Raw genomic sequence first — 20,469 nt, 5'->3', positions numbered from 1 at the left:
AGGTTGTTTGTTTTGTTTTATTATGTATTTTGTGTTTTCATTTTGTATTTTTATGTTGTGAACTGCCCTGAGATCTGTGGATGAAGGGTGGTATATTAACATAATAAACAAACAAACTAACTAACGTTTTTTTAATGACAATTTCACCATCAATCCTTGATAAAAGCTTCCTCAGTGTGAAAATGGCTGACTGGGTTCTTAACAATGAGCTGTGCATCTTTGACTTATCTCTGGTGCTATTCTATGGTGGGTACGAATCTGTTCTGAATAACAGGAGGCAGATTATAATCAAGATGTTTCTGGATATTTTCAGAACCACCTCTCCCAGTCAGCAGATGATTATTTTAGGTTTTTTTAAAAAATCCAACAAAAACAAAACACATCCTGGAAACCTATAGGGAGTCAGAGATATCTTCACTGTTTGAAATGTTTGAAGTTAGTTCTGCTTCCTTCACTGAGGATTTTATTGACTTAGTCTGCTAGAGCAGTGTTCTCCAACCCCCGGGCCGCGGACCGGTGCCGGTCCGTGGATCAATCGGCACCGGGCCGCCCGAGGAACTTCAAATCATTTCACTGTGGCGGGCGGCCGAGGCGCAGAGCATTGTGCCCTCTCAAGCCCGCCCATTGTGTGACAATAGCGAATGAAAATTCACTATTGTTACACTGATACTCCTCCTGGCCAATCAGGGAGCGGGTCCTCCTGCTTCCTGATTGGCCGAAAGGCAAACCTCACGCCATTGGCCGAGGAGGAGGCGCCACGGGAGGACTGAGGACTCGAGGTTGGAGATGCGGGGACTGAAGAGAAGCTGCCATGAGGTAAGTGCACGGGGGGGGGGGGGACTCAGCACTATCAAATGGAAAGAGGGGCAGCAATGGTTTTATTAGAATGCCCTCTCATTCACCCAGGCCTATTGCACTTATTTAGGTCAACAACTCCTGGGTCGAATGTGTTTGTGCGGGTTCAGGCATAAGTGCACGGAGGGGGGGGGTTCTCTGCTATTGAGGAGACTTAGCACTATGGCGTGATGATCTCTGTATTGAAAGGGGGAATCCTGGGGCATCTCTGTATTGAAAGGGGGAATGCTGGAGCATCTCTGTATTCAAAGGGGCATGCTGGCATCTCTGTGTTGAAAGGGGAACGCTGGCATCTCTGTATTGAAAGGGGAACGCTGGCATCTCTGTATTGAAAGGGGGCACAGTCATCTTTTGTGATTTATATATATATATTTCACAGTTATTTTGATACACTGGTCATATATTTAAAACACTGGTCACATTTTTGCGTTGATAGTTTTTTGATTTACATTTGGATTTAGGTGACATCTGGAGCTGAGCGGTTGCAAGCAGCAGTGGAGTGAAGAGAAAGAGAAGGTATCACTCTTCTAGCTCTTCTATCTGTTCACTGGTACTCGTGTGTACTGACGTTTTATTGTGTCTGCTTTAACCCACAAATTAGCAAAAATGAGTATGAAACAGACATCATTAGAAAGTTTCCTTGTGAAGAAAAAAAGGCCCAGTGAACAGACAGAAGAAGAGCCTTCAACATCAAAGAAACATGCAACTTTTAACAGACAATACCATGAGTCCTATTTGAAATATGGATTTATCGGGACAGGTGATTCCCACGCATCAAAACCGCTCTGCATAGTTTGCGGCGAGAAGCTCTCTAATGAGGCAATGAAACCTTCAAAACTGCTTCGCCACTTGACCGCCAAGCACCCTGGCATAAAAGACAAGCCCCTGGAGTATTTTGAAAGAAAAAAACGGGAGCACGAAGCACAGAAGATATTTATGAGGGCCACCACATCAATAAAAGAGAATGCACTGAGAGCATCATATTTGGTGGCTAACCGCATTGCTAAGGCTAAAAAGCCATTTACTATTGGTGAAGAATTGATCTTGAAGGTCCCAGGCCACAGAGAAGTTAGGCTGGCCTCAACTAGAGCCAGGGCTTTTTCGGCTGTGGCTCCGATCTGGTGGAACACTCTGTCACAAGAGACCAGGGCCCTGCGGGACTTGACATCTTTCCGCAGGGCCTGCAAGACAGAGCTGTTCCACCAGGCCTTTGGCCAGGGCACAGCCTGACTCCCTCCCTCAGCAATCTTCGCGGATCTCTGGCCCAATGGCTGCCAGTGGCTTGAATTAATTAATTTTATAATGAATGATTTTAGAGTGTTGTTTATGCTGTACTTTTGTACTATTTTATTGTTGTTAGCCGCCCTGAGGCGGCTTCGGCTGGGGAGGGCGGGATATAAATAAAATTTATTATTATTATTATTATTATTATCTTGCCCTCCACTAAAGACATTTGCCGTGAACTTCTAGGAGAGGCTGCTGTCGAAAAGATAGCACATGTGCCTTTGTCAGCTAGCACTGTGACTAGGCGCATTGAGGAAATAGCCGAAGACATTGAGGCACAATTGTTGGAGAGGATTAATACATCACCGTGGTATGCACTCCAGGTTGACGAATCTACAGATATCGACAACAAGGCACTACTACTTGTTTATGTGCGATATCTATATCAGGAGGATGTGCATGAGGATTTGTTATGTGCACTATCTTTGCCAACCAACACCACAGGAGCAGAACTGTTCAAGTCACTGGATGGTTATATATCAGAAAAACTGAAATGGTCCTTTTGTGTCAGCATATGTACAGACGGAGCTGCTGCCATGACCGGACGACTGTCTGGTTTAACTGCTCAGATTAAGGAGTTGCACCTGAGAGTGAATCTACGCATTGTCTCATTCACAGGGAAATGCTGGCAAGCCGAAAAATGTCACCGGAATTTAACAGCGTATTGATGGATGTCGTTAAAGTTATTAACCACATCAAAGCACACGCACTTAACTCGCGCCTGTTTGAGCAGCTTTGTGAGGAGATGGACGCAGAGTACAGATGCCTTCTCTTATACACAGAAATAAGATGGTTATCCAGAGGAAAATCGCTAACCAGAGTATTTGAATTACGAGAGCCATTGCAAAGATTTCTCTCAGAAAAGAAGTCACCGCTGGCAGCACATTTCAGTGACAAGGTATGGGTCGCAAAACTGGCTTACCTGTGTGACATATTCAGCCTGCTCAATGAACTCAATCTGGGCCTTCAGGGGAAAATGACAACTGTTTTCAAGTTGTCAGACAAAGTAGCTGCATTTAAAGCCAAACTGGAGTTGTGGGGACGGCGCGTGAGCAGAGGCATTTTGGACATGTTTCAGACATTAGCAGGGATTGTAGGTGAGACTGAGCTTGAACATTCATTCTGCCAGTTGGTGCACGATCACCTGTCTTTGCTTTTAAAAGAGTTTGAGCGCTACTTCCCAACCACAAAAGACCCACAAACTGGTAAGGAATGGATCCGCAACCCATTTGCCAACAAATCAGGCGAATCTAGCATGTCTATGCAAGAAGAAGAACAACTGCTGGAGATTGCAAATGATGGTGGCCTTAAAACTACGTTCAAGACAACAACTCTGCCGATGTTCTGGATTAAAGTCATGGCGGAATACCCTGAGATAGCCACGACAGCACTTAAATCCCTATTGCCGTTTCTGACAACCTATCTGTGTGAAGCGGGGTTTTCTGCAGTGACAGCAACCGAAACAAAACAATGGAATAAACTGGACATAAGCAACACACTTCGGGTGTCATTGTCTCCTATTACCCCCAGATGGAACCGTCTCGTTGCAAAGAAACAAGCTCAGGGTTCTCATTGATTTGGCATTCTAGTGAGTTAAATAAAATAAATCACTTTATATTCATTTTTGGTGTAGCTGTATTTTATTTTGAAGGCATGTTTAAATACAATTAAATTAAAATTATTAAATCAAAACAAGCGGGCCATGGAAAAATTATCAAACATTTACCGGTCCGCGGCAATAAAAAGGTTGGGGAGCACTGTGCTAGAGGATGTTCACCTTCGTAGGTTTCATAATTAGGATTTTTAGGAAGAAGGCTTCTGGTATAACTCCTTTGCTTGACACCACAGAATTAACTTTATTTTAAGGATAAAAATTATGACTTATGTGCTTCCCCCATTTGAACAGAAATTAAGTTCCTTGGTCTTGTATTAAAGAGCATGTAGCAGTGTTGGTATTCTCCGATAACTCAATACTCTATAGGTGTGGGAGAGGAGACCTTGAAATTTAAGATTCAGGTAGGTAGCTGTGTTAGTCTGACGCCGTCGAAATAAAAAAATTAAAATATTGTGCAGTAGCACCTTAGAGACCAACTAAGTTTGTTCTGGGTATAAGCTTTCGTGTGCATGCATGAAGAAAGCTTATACCCAGAACAAACTTAGTTGGTCTCTAAGGTGCAACTGGACAATCTTGAAATTTGTGATAGTCTGTTTTGGTCAAAAATAGCATCTGGGGGCAGAATTTATCATATTTAAACCTACCAGGTATACATTTCCAAATTATCTGCCTGGCTTGCTCAGTATTTATTCCTACATATTTCCCCACTTTATTGTGCTAAATTACCGTAGTACAGGGACGCAGGTGGCGCTGTGGGTTAAAGCCTCAGCGCCTAGGGCTTGCCGATCGAAAGGTCGGCGGTTCGAATCCCTGCGGCGGGGTGCGCTCCCGCTGCTCGGTCCCAGCGCCTGCCAACCTAGCAGTTCGAAAGCACCTCCGGGTGCAAGTAGATAAATAGGAACCGCTTACCAGCGGGAAGGTAAACAGCGTTTCCGTGTGCGGCTCTGGCTCTGGCTCTGGCCAGAGCAGCGATGTCACGCTGGCCACGTGACCCGGAAGTGTCTCCAGACAGCGTTGGCCCCTGGCCTCTTAAGTGAGATGGGCGCACAACTCCAGAGTCTGTCAAGACTGGCCCGTACGGGCAGGGGTACCTTTACCTTTACCTTTTACCGTAGTACAAACATTTTTACAGTAGTAGAAATCTCAAGAATCTTTAGAGGAGTCAACAAAGTTGGCCACGTTTGGCAGAAGCAGAAAAACATCTGATGGCTAGGGAAGCAGAAATCCTAACAGACATTTCAGGTACATCTTTTGAACAGCCTGTCTCCTGTTTGTCAGAGTGGATTACCGCCCTTTATCTAATGACACTAGAGATAACAGCAAGGACCTTGGAGCTAGATAAAACAGAAAGAGGGAGCTAGTAAGAAAAGAAAGGCAAAACAGAATATGATCAAGTGAAATGTCCTAAGTCCAGTCCATAAGAAATTGGACATTAGAGCTGCATTTATTTCTATATGTTTCCCCCACTTCCCTCTCTTTATCTTCCTAACTTATTACAAACATTAAAAAATGGCAAATTAGCATCTAATTAAAACACCACGGTGCAAACACACACATTTTATCTGCATTTCAGACCACCTGCCTGTTTCCTATGGGCAGAATCCGAGGCTGTGCTCACTTTTCTCTCCTTCCCATTGCAGTCCCGAGTGGCCTCAAAATCTGCTCTGCAGAGCCCAACCCTCCAGAGCACATTTTGAGGATGCATGGAAGGCTTCATAGAACGGTGAAGTCCCTCTGCACATGTGGAAGCCTGTTCTGCGCATACAGACAACACTAGATACAACTCTATGTATCCACACCATTAAATGCCACAAATTATGATCAGATGGAATTTATTCCAGTTTATTAACAATGGAAGCAAAATGTTAACGAATTTCATTGCTGTAAAACAATTCTTCACAGTCCTGAGATAATTCAAAAGTGACTGCCTAGAGATATCCTGACGTGACCTTCGCTGCTGCAGTTCTAGACTTCAGATATTAAATGTTTCAGTGGCTTTAAATAAATGATTGCAAAGCTGCTTCCCCTCTACCTCAAAGTGCTTGGAATATTAAATGCCTAATTCTGTTACTTCAGTGCTAAGTCCTAAAGCTTCAATACTAATTGTTCGGGTGGGATTCAGGTGATAGCTGTAAAACTCAAGGGAATAGAAATACAAAGAAAAGAAGCAATTTGTTCTCAACCACCCTTTTAAGAAGCATCTGTAGCATTTGTGATTATATCCATTAATTCCTGTGATGTAAGGAAATATATTACAGATAAGGGGGTGGTAATCTCATCTGCCAGCAGTGTTCTAAATCTATTTTAGACTTTTAAGTTTGGAATCAAATCAGTGTTACACTAGTGTTGCAAAAATGAATATAACTGATTTGACCCTTTCTGGAAGCAGGAAGATCATTATATAACTGTAAATATTCCCCTAATGAACACACTAAAGTCTAGTTAAAGCAAGGGAAAGAAACCTTTCTGATGTTTTTAAAGAATTATATGCCTTGATTGGGTGCATGCAAGTTATTTCCCTGACACCCCAATCCAATACATATGTTTCTCAGAAGTTCCACCAAGTTCTATGCAGCTTACTCCCAAGTAAGCATGCCTGGAATTGGAAGGAAAAATAGATGAAAATGAGACATAAGGGATGCAACTTGTGCATTAAGCACTGGATCTGTCAAGTTTTTGTCAGGCTCCAACACCTTGCTCTCCTGACCACCCAGCAGCATCTTTGGCAAGAGTTGCACACTAACTTATGTTATCCCGAAGTGTCATCCCGGTTGCATTACAAGCTCCACCAGCTGACACTGTACCGCATTAGATGACTAGGGGGATGAATGCAACTCTATCTGGCTCTATAAAGTCTCAGCCTCAGGGCCTGTTCTTCAGTCTGAGCAACTTGTCTCCTTGTAAGCAGATCCGGTCAGGCTGACCTCCTACTCACCAACTGCCCTTCCTGGAACTTTTGTCCGCCTGAGACCATGATGCTTTTCTTTGGCTCCCTGCCTTGCAAACAATTTGTTCTTTCTTGTTTTGGGGGTTCTGATACTGGTTCCACTTCAGATGCTGAGCATTAACTTTAGATATACAGTGGTACCTCGGGTTACAGACACTTCAGGTTACAGACTCCGCTAACCCAGAAATAGTACCTTGGGTTAAGAACTTTGCTTCAGGATGAGAACAGAAATCATACGGCGGCAGTGGGAGGCCCCATTAGCTAAAGTGGTACCTCAGGTTAAGAACAGTTTCAGGTTAAGAACGGACCTCCAGAACGAATTAAGTTCTTAACCTGAGGTACCACTGTACCATAGGTGTCAACCTTCCCTTTTTTTGCAGGAAATTCCCTTATCCCAGCGCTGTTTCTTGCTGCTTCCCGCTGCTATCCCGGATTGTTAGACTGTCCCATAGACTGTCCCCGGGACAGGTGAGGCTGCTGATCCCTTATTTTCAAATCTGAAAGTTGACAGCTATGCACTGTACAGTGGTACCTCTGGATGCGAACAGGATCCGTTCTGGAGCCCTGTTTGCATCATGAGCAGAACGCAACCCGCGTCTGCACGTCTGCCCGTGCCGCGATTCGCCACGTTTGCGCATGCACGTGACGTTATTCTGAGTGTCTGTGCATGCGTGAGCGGCGAAACCCGGAAGTAACCCATTCCGTTACTTCCAGGTCGCCGCGGGACACAACCTGAAAAGATTTAACCCAAAGCCACTTTAACCCGTGGTATGACTGTACATGGTAAACACAGCTACTGAGGAGCCAGATGAAAAACTGCATCAGCTATTTATACAAATTATTGACCCCAATTCTCCCTTTGTTTATAAATTGCTCTCATTGTGCCTTTACCATGCACCAGATATTATATTGGGCCCAATCACACTCTGATTTCTAGCAGAATATGCATCAAACCCATGCTATTCCTAATTATCTCCCCAAAGCCCGTCTTCATTTACAATAAACACTTTCATCTGAGAGATTCCTCTGACAAGGGAACACTTCTGTAAGCTATATTAGTACATCTAAAGCAGTGAAATAGCAAATTCCTTTATAACTGTCGCTCTCTCCCCACACTAATTCTCACTCAAAAGGGAGGCAGAAAGCAGCTTTTGGATGTCCTGATATTAGGATGGCAAGGCACTTACTATTTCAGATATTTTTCAGACATTACTACAACAGTCTTATCAAGTGAAGACAGCAGCTCACAAGCTGATTTCAATAAGAATATATGAGTCCGGGGGCAAGATGGCAACTAAAGTGTTGGGAAGACATGGTTTATTCAACATTTTTTTAAAAAATTTTTTTGCAAATACTTAATGTAACACTTTTCAGTCCAAAGACTTCGAGAGTGCCTCAGCAGATGTCTAAAACAATAGCAGTCATAAAAACTTTAAAACCAGGACAGCTGGGACTACAGAATGTGAGCCTAAAAAGAAAAAACGTAGTCTAAAAGGCATGAGCACATAAGGTCTTCACCTGGTGCTGAAAGAACACCTAAGCTGGCACCAGGCAAGCTGCCTTGGGGTGAACATCCCAAAGCCAGGGCACAATAGCAGCCAAGGCCCTACCTCTAATAATGGGGCTCATAAATTTACACCGGAAAGTAGGGGTGGCCAACCATTTTTGGCCCAATGGCTGCAATTACCTTTGGCCAATCACTTGGGGTGGGTCACCCCCCCAAGAAAAAAACCCCAATCCCATCCTCAGCGATCTATGCAGATGAGAAGGGAGAATATTGGAATCTCCACTGTAGTGCTGGGAAGAGAGGTTTAAATTTCTCCTGCCAGCCTAGTATTCTGGTGCTCATCCAATTTGTCTGATGAGCAGGGACAGGGTGTTTTGAACCTCCAATGAAGTGCTTCTCCCAGCCCAGCACCATAACTCCTTTTTTCTTTTGCCATTGCCAAAATCAGTGTGGTTGGAAGGACAGCACACAGAAGAAACTATTTGACAGGCTGTGTCAGGCCTTCAGGATAGAGGCTTCCTGCAGTACAGCAAAACTGAAGAGGGATATGAGAATAAGTAACATCAACAATATGTTCTGACAAGTAGTTACTGAAGCTGGACATTCCAGATATACTTCATTGCAATTAGTGAGCAAACAAGTATGAAAAGGAGAAATACTGTTTTCGGATTGACCATGTTAAAATTAAATAACACCTGATAACATTCAAAAATCATGTTGCAATAATGTCTTTTTGCTGCAGGCATAAAACTAATCATTCCCCCAGTGACCAAGATCAGGACTTTCAAGCATCAATAACAATAATAAACAAACTGCCAGCCTATGGGAAGAGAGCAAATCAAGGCTCTCTAGTGCCGTGTCCTAGCAAAGAACTCCTCTGGACTCAACCACAATTAAGCTGGGAATCCTTAGGGGCCTACTTCCAAGTAATATATCTAGGAAACAAGTGCAACATCAACTTTTATGTTCAACTGAAGTCTGTGGCATACAAGGCTTTTAAACAGAGTGTTGCATGTTCCAGTAACAATGACAGAAGATGGAAGTTTTGCAGTTACTCTTTTTGCATGGGATGGGGTTTAAATATGCATTGTCATATCTTCTATCTGCAAATTAATCTAGGCACACTTTAAAAATGAACAGAAGGTACATCAACAGAAACAAATAAACCTGAACAATCAAAGGCATTTGTAGACATAGTTGAGAACAAAATATGTCTATCCCATCTTTGGAAAACAGATCACAACAGATCACAAAATCAGTACTGTAGGTTTTACAAATGTGCCCAACTTAGTGTACATTTTCATTACAAGAGAGTAACAAAACATACGCTGGAGTCTTAACACATCAGACCATTTGGGCAGATTAATGTTTTTAAAAGGCAGAATCAGAAACCTTTCTTTTAATTAGATGTGCAAATGCATCACGTGTATTAATGCAACTACAAGGACACATAATCCTTGAATCCTTTTCACCATGCACATAATTGCCATTAAATCCTGTATTTTATAAAATGTGAAATTCAATATCAAGTCGTACCTGCTAAACAGCTGCACAATTTGACAGAAGGCATGCTACACTCTCAGAACAAAAAATATGCCACCACCACGATGACAGATGTACCAGTGCAATTTTTCTGCCCGTGAAGATGGACGGAGTTGTCAGTGGCATAAGAGAAGAACATTAGTACTTACATTGTCTTATAATCTTAAAATATCATGACCACACCCCCATTTATGGTGAAGTTTTAGACTAGACCTAGAGCTGTTGACACAGAATTTCTATCCTATTGACCTTCCAGACCACAACAGAGCGTAAGGTATGGTGTGATCAATCACAGCATAGAACTACCAGTATATAAATCCTGGACAGGGAGACCATAACTCAGACAGACAAGGTGCAGGCCTGGGGTTGTACAGAAAGAGTTCCACCTCATTAGCAACAGCAGTGGTGAGGCTGCTCCTAGCTGTTCCTCTGTAAGAATATCAACCTATTTGCTCCAGGCATGGGCTGCTGTATCCTTTGTTCCTACCATGGAACAGAGTGCCATCATGGACACTGCAGCTGATATTCAGCTACATTTCAAGCAATGGCCCAAGAGTCCTGGTGGGCTGACTTGTTGGAAACCCTAAACATGTGTACTTCTTCTTCAGAATCGCCTCCATTTTGGAGGCTGTTCAATAAAGGGTTATGACTGTGCCACATTTGTTGCTATGGTGTGGTAGATGGGGATCCCTTTCTCACAGTCTAGAAGGCTATGGCTTCATTTGGCTTCGGAATGACACTATAAGGTGGGGAGATGGTCGATATGCTTGATGGGCTCAGGACAGTGGTCCCATCTCACTACTCATTCAGGTTCCCTGGACTGAGACGGAGGCAGGATTTTCAAGGTACACAAGTGCATAGCTGTTGCCACCAGGATGTTAGAGGGAGGGATGCTGAAGGGGAGAAGGGCCAAATCTGAGTGGCTACATGGCAACATGACACCTTCATGTTGCCTATGTGATCCTGAAATGAGACTGCCATAGAAGGAAGCTATTTTGTTTTTAAAAATGGTGCTAAAGCTGCAAACCAGAGACAGCAAACAGCACATGTAAAAGGTAAACAAAAAGATATGTTGTCGAACATTTCACTGAAAACTCTGTTTTGCCCCTCAAAACATCACAGAGAGAAATACGGCAAAGTGCTATTTAAAAATCTATGTGGAGGAGTGGAAATAACTTTAAAGCTCTTATAATACAACACATTGGCTTGCCCTCTTACATTTGACTTTTCTTCTTTGGTTTCTTCTTCTGTGCTTGCTTCCTATTGCCTCAGTGTGTGTTACATAAATTCTTTGATGCAACAAGTGTGGCTTTTCCAAGTTACATAATGCCTTGTGAAATGCACTGCATGGAGAACGGTAAAAACCTCACTCGCATTCTTGCTGCTAGGAAGCAGACTTTCAGTGTGAGCAAGAGAGTAGAGGAGTGTCATAGCCAACGATATGGTGCAAACAATTAGCACAGCATACCTGGCAGCCAGGATCAAGGTCCATCTTTCTTCTGAGAAATTTCTCCACATGTCCAATTGTTGCCTCTCCTGAAACCCGTACAAACTTCTTTTCCAGTGGCTGGAAGGAGGAAACAGATTTCATACAGTAAGGCTGTTCAGTAATGAAGGGGGCAATTCTAATCAGGTTCTTTAACAAGGACTTTATCGTTGTTGTTGTTGTTGTTCTTCTTCTTATTATTATTAGATGAAACCAGTAAGTCATTTTCACAAATTTCCCCCTTAAACAGCTTTTTTCAGCAGTAAGACGATGTTGTTCAGCTGCAACCCACAGTTCCACTATTTTTCCTCTTCCACCCACAATCTCACTGCACATGTATCTTGTGTATTTAGTTCTTCTTCCCATAAGCTAAAGGAGGCATAGATGGTTCTCCCTGTTCCATGTTATCCTCACCACAATGCTGTGAGTTAGGCTAGGCTGAGAGCTAGCAATAGGTTCAAGGGTCCCAGTGAGCTTCATGGCTGAGTGGTAATTAGAAGCTGGATTGTTTCCTGCTTGGCAGGGGGTTGGACTCGATGGCCCTTGTGGTCTCTTCCAACTCTATGATTCTATGATTCTACGTCTCAGTCTGAGGTGGTAATCACTACACCACATTGGCTCTCAAATACATATATGTACCATTTTTATTTATTTCTTTACAAATTTCTACCCTTCACAGATAGCTCACAGACATAATTAAAAACATGATGTTCTGGGCATTGTTTAATCACTAGCCCATTTCTATAGAATACAGTCTAGCTGTTCACTCCTTAAAACAGGAGCAACTGACCAGTAACTCTTCAGATGTTGTTTGACTGGAGCATCTAAAAGGCTACAGGCTGGCCACCATGCTTCAGAGGCAGTCATAATGTCCAGTGCGCCTGGTCCCTCAAACTAAAATATTACATCCCTGCCTTTGCAACATTTCTTTATCTTTATAAATTACAGATTTGCAAAAAAAGCAGTATATACTCCAGGACAGAATCATTGGCTTTCTCAATGCAACATTTAGTTTTACTTATGCATGTCGTAACAATGAAGCAAAGGAAGATAAATTTAAGCAGTATTTGTACCTTAAATTTCCCAGACAGATCATTAGCTCTGAAAGAAAAAGAGAATTAACATAATAAATATGTCTGAGCTACATCTGGATTTGCAGGCTCAAACTGCTAAATCAATACAATGCCATTAGTTACAGAGTTTTTCTGTGATATATGTGTGTGTAATTTATATGCTCTTCAGGTCCTTGGATTATGCTTGGAAGCTTAGAACATTACCAGTTATCATCATTATCATAATCTCCTGTTAAAAGCAGGCAGCAGCACTCACCACAAGTTGTAGCAATTAGACAGGCTTCAAAAGTAGTGAAAGGAAAAACTCCAGTAGTTGATTCAAGTAGTTCCTAAGGCATGCACCACAGGAGTAAGTTTCCTATCTTCAAGGAAGGGGAAGCATTTTCTGAATCAGATGCAACCCATAAGAAAAAACTATCATCACAGAAGTTCCTTAAACTGGATTCAGGAACAACCCTTATTAACAGACCTACTTAGAGAGTGTGGATGACCCTACCAGGAAGAGCCAAGGTCACCTCATTTAAGTCAGGCAGGTTGTTAATCACCACCATTTCAATTCCATCTGCACTCCATAGTTAGTCCTCATTCAGTCTGGTTCAGCATTTAGATACTGCTTTACACTTGCTATTGCTGCTCTGCTGAGAACGCATATTGGTGTAATTAGAATACTGATAACACCATTCCTCAAGTTTGAGATTATTTCACCACATATTTCATATATGTTTAGATCAGCGCACTTTGATAATTGGTCTCAAGAGAAGACAATGGCCCAGTTCAGACAAACATATACAGGCTTCATAGGCACAAATATGCAGTTTAATATCCTGGCTTGCTTTGATCCAGGTAGGCACAAGCTTCCTGGTTCAGGAGCAACTGGAAACTATTGAACTAGGCCAGTGTATTTAAAATATACATGCATATTTTTAAAAGCTTCAATGACAAACTGCTTTCTTTATACTGACACAGAAACAAATAGAATTACAGCCACTGTATTACCTTTATATTGAAGAATTCTGTATTAGGAAAAACAGTGAGCTTGACTTTAGTAGAACTTTTAGACATCAATCTAAAAGTGTGCAAGACTGAGTGCTGAGCAGAACAATCATATATACAATCAGCTGTCAAATTGTATTTCAGAGGATTGACTGTTTTTCCTTTAGATACATGGAGACAAATTCACTTGCAGTCAAGAATTTTATCTTTCAAAAAACTGTAAGTCAACCCTTTATCTTCATGAATGTCTAAAAGGTTAACAAAGACAGATGGAAAAACCATGTTATTTCCAAAGCAGAAGATATCACAGTTTTTCCATTCCCAAGATTGGGGTGTCTGATACCCTTTTACTACATAGGAACAACTGGACCATTTCAAGATATAAATTGAATGATATGGAAGAGGTAATAAACAAAATTGCTCCCAGAAAATGACAAAATGTAAAACAAAACAAAACGTGTAACAGATATACATATACTACTATGACAACAACTATTGGTAATTACATTTGTAAACAACCCTTCATCCGTAGATCTCAGAGCAGTTCACAACATTAAAAGTTGCTCATTAAAAGTACTGTTAACTGGCACACACACCATTACAAACAGCAATTCTGAACCAGGGTGATGCTGGATTAAGGCCCATTGAGACCCACGATCAGCACAGATGCTCCCTGAGCCAGTCACCATCTCTCAGCCTAACCTACCTCAGAGGATTGTTGTAAGAATAAAATGGGGGAGGGGCTTAAAGAGAACCACCTATAGTATTCAAAATGATTTTTGACTTATTGGAAATTCTTTTGATAAGTGCTTAAACTAAGGTTGCAATAGTTCATAGCATTACAAGTGTCTCATTTTAAAAAGGGGAGAAAGTACAGATCACCATTCTTTTAGACGACAATATCCAATGTGACACCCTCAAGAAGTTTGAGTCTACAACTAACCTCTACCATTGACCAGGCAACTTTGTTGGATGCAAAATGGATATGTTAAATTAGAGAAAAACTATTACTGCACATGTCCAGAAACACATTGGCTTGTCTTTTAGCAATAATCACTTCAGTGTTTGCCAGTTGTCACTGCCACCTAGTGGTTAAAAACAGGCAAAGAAGGTTAGGCACCCCAAGTTACAGAACGCTTGGTCGGGCATGGTTTGATAAAATAGAACTGTCTTTACACATACTGTACACTTCATCAGAAAAGGTATAATGAGGGTTCTACATGTGCCTACTATAGAAAACTGCAGTCTGTTTCTGTAAGAACTGAACTTTTATTCAATAAATCAATCTGTAGGGATAAGAAAACCTTTCAGAACAGTGCAGAAATTCAAGATGAATCTACATCCATGGGGAAAGGAGAGATGGTTTTTGTAAGCCAAGAGTTCTACAAATAGAATTGCTAATCTGAATGTCTTCCATTAGCTCTCGATCTAATTACTGAAACAAAAAAAGCTAATGTTGCAACTGAATGCCAAGGCCAACATATCCTTTTACGTCCATGTCTTAAAAACACTACTTGTAAGTTAAAACTCAATCTACTAAAAGTCTGCTTTTACTTACCCAATGAACTCGAGGAGTAGTGACATGTCAAGCTCTGGAGGGATACGGAAAACCGAGCCTACAACTTTACGGGGCCTCCCCCTGGCTATAGCAATTGGCTGTGGAACAGCTAGGATAATAGAAAGAAAAACAAAACTAGAAAGCAAAGAATATATTTCCCACCTACAACAAGATACATGATGAAATAACAAGTTACACAGACTTGTATCTTAGTTCAGAAATGCACTCCCTAATTCCTATCGGGGCTATTTAAATGTTTTTACTAACTCAAAGAGTGACAACACTGTTTTTTCTGTGATTAATGTAGCATTTTGTTACAATTTTAACCCACATTTTCTTTCAACCCACTGGCCTGGTTCACGTGACATGGTAAGCCAAACCATGCTTACATGGATTACAAGGGCTGCTGGAGAAAGGAGCTTGCAACCACTTTGTTCCTTTTCCAATCCTTTTTACTTCTGTGCTATGCTGAGCTAAGCCAAGGTTTGGCTTAGCATGTCATCAAAACTGGGCCTTGTGTTTTAGATCTTATCTTACTAAACCACAAGCTATAGCCAAGAACCTATAGTTAACACAACGCAAGTAGTTGTCACAAGGAAGATGGAGCAAACTTGTTTTCTTCTGCTCTGGAGGCTAGGACCTGAACCAATGGATTCAAGTTACAAGAAAGGAGATTCTGACTAAACATCAGGAAGAACTTTCTGCCAGTAAGACCTGTGGAACAGTCTTTCTTGGAACTCTCCTTCCTTGGAGGTTTTTAAACAGAGGTTGGCTGGCCATCCACCTGTCATGGATACTTTAGTTGAGATTCCTGTATTACAGGGAGTTGGACTAGACTCTGAGGGTCCCTTCCAACTCTACAATTCTGATTCTATGATACAGCATGAGCACAGTTCTCTGCCATTTTAACAAGAATCACTGTTAACTTAGTAACTGGCTAGTAAGCCAAAGTTATCGGTGGATGCAAGTATTCTCCTATATTAGATGAATTTGGACAGGCCTTGATGTTGTCATAAATGCACAGGAAGAGTTCATAAGCAATGGATATCCCAAATTCCCAAAGGGTGCCACAGACAAGAAAGTGGTCACATTTGCTATGATGGTCTGATCTAATCATATATATTGTGCTGTGCATGCATGATCTAGTAATCCCTTCTCTACTCTTCACTCTATTTTGAGCCTTAAAAACCCTAGCTGTCTTTCACAGACATGAACAAAATCAGTACACAATTCTTCTTAGCAAAAAATGCCGACTACATAATTCATTTGTGAATATCACAACTCTAAACTGTCCTGCTATCTTATAGCACATTAATAAGAGAATCTTTAAGCTAGTTAATTAAGCTTAATAATACTCTTGTGGGGCAGATAAGTTACTGTACTATTATTTTCATTCTGGTGGGGTGGGAAAAGGAAACATTAAACAGCTTAATCAGGTTCAATGAACAATGACAATTGCTCAGTCAATCATCTGTCATCCTTCTAAATACTGTACCAATTACACTATCCTACTTGGAACACGTTTCATGATCATACCCATGGGACATCCCCTAGCATCAGCCTGACCATAGTCTGTGGTTAGAAAGCTGAGCTACCTGATCCACTGGAATAAAGCGGCATGACAATTCTTACATACATATTTTTAAATAGCAATGCTGCTACTATAGTTGTTATAAAAACTTACCGGGCTTAGGTATTTCCAAACCTCTCTCTCGGTAGAAATCATGCATTTGCTTTTTCTCTCCTAAAATTGCAATACAAAATATTTTTGTTATGTTTGCTCCACATAGAAAATACAATGCATAGATGTGTGCAGAATCTGTGGCTCTCAGTATGTTATTGGGCTCCAACCCCCTCCGACTCCAGCCAGGAAGGCGAACTATCAGGGATGATGGGAGTTGTAGTTCAACAACAGCTGGAGAGCACAGGTTCCCCCAACCCCAGTATAGATATATTTTCTCAAACTAGTTGGTTAGAGATACAAAACATGCAAACTAAAGAATCCATCATTATCATTCAGCAGGATTTTCATACATTTATAGTATTGTGTCATCTAAAGATTCTTAAGTCGGCAAAAAGAGAGAAAAGGCTTAAAGCAGAAGCAGTTAAGATATATAAGGTAAAGGTAAAGGGACCCCTGACCGTTAGGTCCTGTCGCGGACGACTCTGGGGTTGCGGCGCTCATCTTGCTTTACTGGCCAAGGGAGCCGGCGTACAGCTTCCAGGTCATGTGGCCAGCATGACGAAGCCGCTTCTGGCGAACCAGAGCAGCGCACGGAAATGCCGTTTACCTTCCCGCCGGAGCGGTGCCTATTTATCTACTTGCACTTTGACGTGCTTTCGAACTGCTAGGTTGGCAGGAGCAGGGACCGAGCAACAGGAGCTCACCCCGTCGTAGGGATTCGAACCGCCGACCTTCTGATCGGCAAGCCCTAGGCTCTAGAATCAGACTCCTTTGTCCAGCCACTCTTCACAATATTTAAAGCTCTTCTCTACAACCAAAATGCCTACCAACCTTATAAAATGAAAGCTGAGGATCTCAGATGGTTGTGTGACAAACTACATGATGGGGTTCATGCTTCTGCAGTCACAGAAAACAGACACAGCCCTTATATCAAGAACCAAGGCAATTTAGGAATTATCTAATTTGCAGCTAACACATTCTCTGGTGAATCTTATCTTTAATTTTTATAAATAGCACTAGGCTCAAAATAAAAGACTTACTTTCTTCCAAGCTGACAACTAATTTATACACTATGTCTTGCAACTGTCGATCCAGCCTGAGGAAGTAGAATAAAAAGATTAATTAAATTAGTGATTGAATATGGGTTGTGGTAGTGAACTGTTGAAGAGCCGCAGGAGAGGAACTAGAAGCTATTTTCAATGGCATACCTAGATTTGCAGGTTTCCCTATCTTGGGAAAGATTTGAGGTTCAAGCCAAAATATCTCAGTTACAAAAGCAACTTTACAACCATCTTTGAAGCAATGCACTGGCGCACCAGAGGAAATAAGAAGTTTCAAACAACCCTTCTGTGGGAAAGTTTCAGGACCAGGGAGGCAAATCTTTTGGATATGCAAAACTTTTGTTGGTAAACAATAAAGGGAATTAAGAATTGTGTGAGGTGCTAGACCTTTTATGAGACAGCAACGTTTCCCTCCAGTGCATATAGCAAGTTAGAAGTATTTTTCAAGTTCCAATAATATATTTTAGTCCAAAATAGAAATGTCAGTGTTATCTGAAAACCATTGCTTCTTTTACATACACACACACAAAATATAGATAAACAATTATAATTAAAATATATTACCTGATATTATAAAGGGGTTGCGTCTGATGTACTACAATGTTGCATTTTGGGCATCTGTTACTGTAGTAAAAATGTCTTACTATGCAGCTTTTACAGACTGTAGAAGATAAATTTTGCAGTTACAGGCCTATAATGTAGTAGTACACAAGTTCCAAAGATAATACAGAATATATAGCATGTGTCACCTAAAATGCAGAGCAACTGTAGAAATAAAATGTGTGCGTGTGGAGGATAAAAACTTTTTCAATCGATTTCTGCCCTACTTTTCGATACAAAATTTCAAAGGCTTACTAAAATCTTACTGAAAAAAATTATTAAGAATAAGTCTTGAATAGTGGTATGCAATATGTATTTACTTGATATCAATCTCTCCCTTTTCATACTGAAGGATCCACAACATGTTTACATAAAATAATACAATTTTTATTAAGGTTGATTCTAGGTCAGGCATAGGCAAACTCGGCCCTCCAGATGTTTTGGGGCTACAATTCCCATTATCCCTGACCACTGATCCTGTTAGCTAGGGATGATGAGAGTTGTAGTCCCAAAACATCTGGAGGGCTGAGTTTGCCTATGCTTGTTCTAGCTGCTCCAACTCCTAATGCTACTCTGAGGTGGTATATAACCCTCCCCCTCAAATTACTGCAACTCTTCCCACTGTTTTTTATCCCTCTTACTTTCCCAGCTGCTGCAAACGGAATGGTCTGTTGCCTGGCTGGGCACTCCTTATTCCTTTCACTGTCAAAATGCATATCATCTCACAGTCCAAGAACCGAAAGGGAGGAGCCAGGTGCAGCAGCTGCACCTAAAGCAAGCTACTTTGAGGTAGAACATGTGCTTTCATGCAGAAAGCCCTGGGTTCAATCTTTTGCATCTATATTGTGTGTGTGTTTAGGATCAAATACCAGAGCATGTGAAACACCTATACCAGAAATTAGAAAGCTGCTGTCAGGCAGAGTAGATAAACAAATACTCTGCCCCGATTAAAGGCAACTTCCTAGGTTCCTAACCAGCAGGCAATATGAAGACTCTGGGCTGGACAAGTATGGAATAAATACAAGGAAAACTACTATTTCTTGGTCTGCACAGCAGTAACATCTGTGTGCGGTACCTCAGGCTTCAGCTGTCACCCAATGACTCCAGGGATTTTGGATTACAGAACCCACTCCAGATCTGCATCTGCATATGGTCATCTACAGTCTAGCCATGACATTCAGGTTAAGGAGCAGCAGAAGCTGAAGTCAGGGTAGCTATTTAAGTAGAAGAAAATGTGCTAAGATCTATTTAGGAAGCTGAATATGAAAGGCAAATAAAGGAATGATTTATTTTAATTTATTTCAGAACATGATCATGGAGAATTTTGGGGTGGGGGTAGTATAATCCAAGACATACTGTAGCTGGATTGTTTAGAATTTCCAGGGCCCCTCTTAGAGGCATCCACCACTATGCAGTTACCACAATTAATACAACATTGTTTTACATTATCACCAAAATGTACTTAGGCTTGATATTTCTGCATAGATAACATCAAAGCTTCTGTTGAGTAAGAAATTAATATTAGTACTTACATGTATGAAGACATTCTGTGATGGTTGTGGCATCTATGAAGTACCCTTTGCAGATAGAACACATTATATATGGTGTCAGCTCAGAGAGGTTAATCATGCGCTGCAAACATGAAAAAAGGAGGGAAATGGCAATTTTAAAAGTTTTGCTTGTTACCAATACAAAGATGTATATTGTTTATTGTTTGATTAAAGCTCAGCATTAGAAGTGAAGTGGGGATTTTCCTGAACACGGTCTTTAAGAGCATAAGAAGAGCTTCCTGGAACAGGCCAATGGCCAATGGCTCATCTTGTCCAGTATCCTGTTATCACAGTGGCCAACCAGATGCTCATGGGAAGCCTGCAAGCAGAACCTGAGCATCAGAACATTCTCCCTTCCTGCAGTTTCCAGCAACTGGTATTCAGAAACATTACTGTCTCTAGCCATGGGAGATGGTGAGGAATATTTCACTGGGGACACACAAAAGATGTCACATTGTGAGAAAACACAGAGCAAGCAAAACGTATATAGGAAAGGGCCATAAACTCTGTGGTAGGTCATCTGCTTTGCAGTTCAATCCTCGACATCTCTAGGTAGGGCTTTGGGAGACCATTGCTCAAAACTCTGAAGAGTTGCTGCCCGTCAGTGTGCACAATACTGAGCTAAATGTACCAATGGTCTGACTTGGTATAAGCAAGCTTCCTATGTTCCTGATCCCACCGTTCCCAAGGAACTCACAGGAGAAGATTAGGTAA

At 41.5% G+C, this 20,469-nt stretch overlaps 1 protein-coding gene across 2 annotated transcripts in view; it reads right to left on the bottom strand.

Moving 5' to 3' along the window:
* Positions 1 to 20,469, bottom strand: part of PCGF6 (polycomb group ring finger 6) — a 28,744-nt gene that overhangs the window by 7,440 nt on the left and 835 nt on the right. Inside the window, exons 2-8 of one of the 2 annotated variants that reach the window (XM_079977414.1) lie at positions 19,738 to 19,837; positions 18,170 to 18,266; positions 17,585 to 17,640; positions 16,545 to 16,604; positions 14,861 to 14,969; positions 12,310 to 12,337; positions 11,219 to 11,317 (exon numbers count right to left, since the gene is read on the bottom strand). In XM_079977414.1, coding sequence (XP_079833540.1) covers positions 11,219 to 11,317; positions 12,310 to 12,337; positions 14,861 to 14,969; positions 16,545 to 16,604; positions 17,585 to 17,640; positions 18,170 to 18,266; positions 19,738 to 19,837 — 549 coding nt within the window. The remainder of the gene's footprint in view (positions 1 to 11,218; positions 11,318 to 12,309; positions 12,338 to 14,860; positions 14,970 to 16,544; positions 16,605 to 17,584; positions 17,641 to 18,169; positions 18,267 to 19,737; positions 19,838 to 20,469) is intronic. The other variant, XM_079977415.1, reaches the window with a different exon arrangement.

The sequence above is a fragment of the Podarcis cretensis genome (assembly GCF_951804945.1).
Source record: "Podarcis cretensis genome assembly, chromosome: 5".
NCBI lineage: Eukaryota > Metazoa > Chordata > Lepidosauria > Squamata > Lacertidae > Podarcis > Podarcis cretensis.
Note: the sequence above shows the minus strand (reverse complement) of the source record. Positions and strands in the feature narration are given on the sequence as shown.